Genomic DNA, 5582 nt, shown 5'->3' on the forward strand with positions numbered 1-5582 from the left:
AGCAACACAGATGTCCAAAATACTGTGTAAATATGCGATGAAAAGAGACGACTTTTAGCCGCAAGTGGTGCTGGGCTAACAAGTGCCCTCCAACCAATAACGTCACAAACACGCATCATCATTCCACGACGTTTTCAACTCGAAACTCTGCGGGAAATTTAAAATTGTAATTTAGTAAACTAAACCGACCGTATTGGCATGTGTTGCAATGTTAATATTTCATCATTGATATATAAACTATCAGACTGCGTGGTCGTTAGTAGTGGGTTTCAGTAGGCCTTTAACCTGCAACATGAGATATTTCAAAACTTATTTTGATATAAAGTTGATGTTTACTGCTTACAGCTTATGAAAACCTTAAATTGAAATTTCAGAAACTAAGCCATGATCATCAAAATGATATTGAATAAAGGCTTGACATACGTCAATTTGCATGGACGCTTGTAGTAACGCTTCGACGCTCTGACAATCTTGTCAGACAAGTCATACTGGAAATACGCAAAAATTGGAAAGACATGTGCTGTTTATTATTCACAAATGCTTGGCATTTTTTAATGCATTCAAAATTGTGAATACATAGCTAACAATTGAGTCAACGGATCAAAGGGCCTCTATTGTGCCCATCATACTCATATATAACATCCAGAAAGGCTTCACGGTGGAAGAGGGGTTTGTGCGTCTGCCTCACAATACGAAGGTCCTGCAGTCCTGGGTTCAAATCCAGGCTCGGGATCTTTCTGTGTGGAGTTTGCATGTTCTCCCCGTGAATGCGTGGGTTCCCTCCGGGTACTCCGGCTTCCTCCCACTTCCAAAGACATGCACCTGGGGATAGGTTGATTGGCAACACTAAATTGGCCCTAGTGTGTGAATGTGAGTGTGAATGCTGTCTGTCTATCTGTGTTGGCCCTGCGATGAGGTGGCGACTTGTCCAGGGTGTACCCCGCCTTCCGCCCGATTGTAGCTGAGATAGGCGCCAAAAGGGAATATCCAGAAACCGCCAACAATACTCCATTTACATGTCATGGCCTGAATATTAACCTCATTTGAGTGATACTGTTAAAATACGCGCCAACGCAGATGGCCTATTTTAGCGCCGCATTATTAGCATTCAGCTAATGCCAACTTAGGCTACTATTGTTGACACACTGAGCCGGCGGCTGCTCCTGCTTTGTCCTCAACCTGTTAAAAGTAAATTTTAACATCTCTCACCTGGTCGTAGGCATTGTAACAGCAAGAACGAAAATTATACGGTAAGTGTTGTATTATGGTTTGTTATGATTAATTTTTATGTTTAACCTAGCAATGCTACTGATGCTATATTTTTTTTACTTAGCCGTTTTTTTAACCAGGTAAAATCCCGTTGAGATCAAAGATCTCTTTTCCAAGGAAGACCTGGCCAAGACGGCAGCAGCAAGGTTACAATAAAAACAGTAAACAACACATAAAACATCACATTTACAACATTAAAACTTGCTAACATCACACATGTGCATACAGACAAGGTAGACTGCAATCCTTTCACAGAAGCGTTAAACTCATTCAAAGTAACAAGGGTGTGAAGTTGAATATTTGATTGCTATTGCAACGTCGCGAATCTTTCGACTAGAGTCCTCATTACCTCTAACAATAGCTCGGGAATCTCCGTGAGATTGATAGCATTTTGATCATACCTATTTTTTTGCAAACTTTGGAATTTTTTTGGTGTCATAAATCATATATATATATATATATATATGATAATAGCTTCATTATAGAGGGAACGTGTTTTTCCACTTAACTGGCACTTTAAGCGTAAGGAACATGAAGTTCCTTTCCATTCCGCTATATTGATAATTTCACTACATATCAAATTATTTTAATTAGTTCCACAAATTCCTCATACCGAGCGATGACACCACTCAAAGTGTCTCTCGGTCACCTTAGACCAGGGGTTGGCAACCCGCGGCTCCTGAGCCGCATGCGGCTCTTGGATCACTCTGATGTGGCTCAGCTGTATACTTGCTGACCTCATCATTTTTCCGGGAGGTTTTCCGGATTTCAGTGCCTCTCCCAGAAATCTCCCCAGGATAACATTTTCAGATTTTCATCCGGACAACAATATTGAGGGCAATGCTTTAAACGTCCTCTCGACCATTTTGTCGCGTCTCCTGTAATACTATGCTATCTGACTGCCCAGCCGCCTCATCTACTGTGCGGCTGCTGACTCAACGTTGTTCAACAGTCATACAGGTTACACGGAGGGTTGTGATATAAACAACTTTAACACTCTTACTAATATGCGCCACACTGTGAACCCACACCAAACAAGAATGACAAACACATTCCGGGAGAACATTCGCACTGTAACACAAAATAAACACAACAGAACAAATACCCAGAATCCCATGTATCCCTGACTAAATTATACACCCCCATTACCACTACTGGGCGGGGTTGAGGGAAGCGGGGTTTGGTGGTAGCGGGGGGGTATAATGTACCCTGGAAGAGTTTGGGATACATGGGATTCTGGGTATTTGTTCTGTTGTGATTATGTTGTGTTACAGTGCAGATGTTCTCCCGAAATGTGTTTGTCATTCTTGTTTGGTGTGGTTTCACAGTGTGGCGCATATTAGTAAGAGTGCTAAAGTGGTTTAGGTCACAACCCTCAGTGTAACCTGTATGACTGTTGACCAAGTATGCCTTGCAGTCGCTTATGTGTGTCTGCAGAAGCCTCATACAACATGTGAATGGGCTGGTAGGCTGTTTATTACGGTTGTAGAGGGCGCTTAACGCATTGTCATCATAGCACACCCTTATTATTGGTTTCTGGGTGAAAACCAGCAGACAGTCGAGAGAATGGTTGCTCTGAAACTCGGTAGTCTCCCGGAAAAATTGAGAGGGTTGGCAAATGTGATGTTGTCAAGCGGGATTGAAATAAAACTTGCGGGCCGCACTAATATTAAATGTTCATACTAAGGTGCGGGCCGCGTGTCTGAGACCCCTGGTTTATACATAGCACAAAGCAAAAAAAAACTTTGTACGCTGTGTTATTTCATTTTAAATTTCAAAATAGTCTTGTGGCTCCCATAGTTTTCTTTATTTTGTGAAACCACGCCTGCCTTGGACTGAAATCTTTATGAACATCAAACAATCTGAGGTGTAAAAGTTGGCACTTCTTTAAGTAAACTGTTACCAAGTATCACTTATTTGTGTAAGTAAAGTATCCCCACCCTTTTTTATGGCGGTTTAAAAATGTCATACGGCAGGTTTTTGTGCGTACGCAAGCTCTGTACATGAGGGCCCAGGTGCCTAAGCCCCACTAAGGTCCTGTGCACAAAAATTCATTTTACGACGCGTAATAGTGACCAAAGGCAGTTTTAAGTACTTAATTCAAGCGCCACGACACAGCAACACATCCAAACATATCTTATTCGCCTCCTGCGCTATCTACGCTGAAAAAAAGTCAGTGTTTGAAAACAAGAATAAAAAATACAAAAATGAAGGGTATTTTATTTGAACTAAGCAAAATTATCTGCCAATAGAACAAGAACATTTGGCTTGTCAAGACTTTCCAAAACAAGTAAAATCAGCTAACCTCAATGAACCCAAAAATACCTTAAACTAAGTATATTCTCACTAATAACAACTGTACTACTATGAGTACGTGTTTTCTATTGTTTCATTGAAAATAAAACAGCAAATTCCATTTGGCTATCATCTGTTTTAATATGAGACACAATTGTGTCAAAGTCATGATTTTTTTTTCTTCAATGCTTGAAATGAGAAATTATTACTTTAAAAAAGTTTTTTTTATACTTGTGAGTGTTGATGACACAGCTTTGCAACAGTTGATATTCTAGTTTCAAGCATGTTTTACTCAACATAGGTCATAAAATCTCAGCAACAAGCTGTAATATCTTACTGAGATCATTTAAGTTAAAAGTAAAGTTAAAGTACCAATGATTGAAATTATTCTCTGCATTTGACCCATCACCCTTGATCACCCCCTGGGAGGTGAGGGGAGCAGTGGGCAGCAGCGGTGTCGCGCCCGGGAATCATTTATGGTGATTTAACCCCCAATTCCAACCCTTAATGCTGAGTGCCAAACAGGGAGGTAATGGGTCCCATTTTTATAGTCTTTGGTATTTCTCGGCCGGGATTTAAACTCACGACCTACCGATCGCAGGGCGGACACTCTAACCACTAGGCCACTGATTTAGGACCAAAACCCTTAAAAAATTTAAAACACTAACATAAAATCTGCTTAATGAGAAGAATTATCTTATCAGACAGAAAATAAACAAATATCACCCTTATTTGAGATATTTAATCTTATTTACATTTCAGTTTTTGCAGTGTATTTCCTTTTCCTACTCTCGTCCATCCCCTATTTGGGCATACGGAAACAACGGGGGGGAAATAAAGTGCAGGATTGTGCACATACAATAAATTATAACAAATGTGTTACTTAAAAATAATAGTAATCTGGTCAGATAATATTTAAATAATAATTACTGCATAACATAAATTACTTTCCTTACTCCGATAAGAACAACAGAGCAAATTAGTGCTAAATAAGGAGGAGTTAGGAGTCAGTCAAAGTCATTAATAATTACAAGACGCCTTTAAAATTAAACGTAACGGTATGCCTACTCCCTATTCCAAAACTAACCCTTCTGCATACTATAATGGTCGTATAAAAATATAGGGATTGTCATGCATCCAGTACTTAAACTCTACTAATGTGATCTGTAATTGCCGCAGTTTGAGGAGGAAAATAAACAGACTCACCTGCCGCCAGTCTGTCAAACTATTGTGTGCGTCAGGTTGCTGCTGCAAGGTGTCAGGGTCTTGAGGCAGTTAACAAGAGTCTGGGTCTCCGCCCTCAACAGCCCTACCATCGCTTGAGAGGAGGGGAAAAAACATGCGCTTGTTAATGCATGCGCAGGCCACAATGCAAAAAGTCAGTGTTCAAAAACAAGAATAAATAATACAAAAATGAAGGAGTATTTTATTTGAACTAAGCAAAATGATCTGCCAATAGAACAAGAAAATGTGGCTTGTCAAGACTTTCAAAAACAAGTAAAATTAGCTAACCTCAATAGAACCAAAAATACCCTAAAACACGTATATTCTCACTAGTAACAACTGTACTACTATGAGTACGTATTTTCTATTGTTTCATTGAAAATAAAACAGCAAAGTCCATTTGGCTGTCATCTGTTTTAATATGAGACACTTGTATCAAAGTCATGATTTTTTTTTACATGCCTGAAATAAGAAAGGATTACTTTAAAAAAGTAGTTTTACTTTTGTGAGTGTTGATGACACAGCTTTGCAACACTTGATATTCTAGTTTCAAGCATGTTTTACTCAATATAGGTCATCAAATCAGCAACAAGCTGTAATATCTTACTGAGATCATTTAGGACCAAAACCCTAAAAGGCCGACTGAAATGAGATATTCTTATTTAAACGGGGATAGCAGGTCCATTTTATGTGTCATACTTGATCATTTCGCGATATTGCCATATTTTTGATGATAGGATTTAGTAGAGAACACCGACAATAAAAATCCCCACTTTTGGTCGCTAATAAAAAGC

General features: G+C 39.4%; 1 protein-coding gene across 1 annotated transcript in view; it reads left to right on the forward strand.

The window, feature by feature from the left end:
• Positions 1-2497: 2497 nt before the first annotated feature.
• The window catches only part of LOC133544059 (potassium voltage-gated channel subfamily H member 8-like), a 12135-nt gene continuing 9050 nt past the window's right edge, over positions 2498-5582 (forward strand). Inside the window, exon 1 of the mRNA XM_061889088.1 lies at positions 2498-2509. Within this exon, the coding sequence (XP_061745072.1) occupies positions 2498-2509 (12 nt within the window). The remainder of the gene's footprint in view (positions 2510-5582) is intronic.

Source organism: Nerophis ophidion, linkage group LG27, assembly GCF_033978795.1.
Source record: "Nerophis ophidion isolate RoL-2023_Sa linkage group LG27, RoL_Noph_v1.0, whole genome shotgun sequence".
NCBI classification, from domain to species: Eukaryota; Metazoa; Chordata; class Actinopteri; order Syngnathiformes; family Syngnathidae; genus Nerophis; species Nerophis ophidion.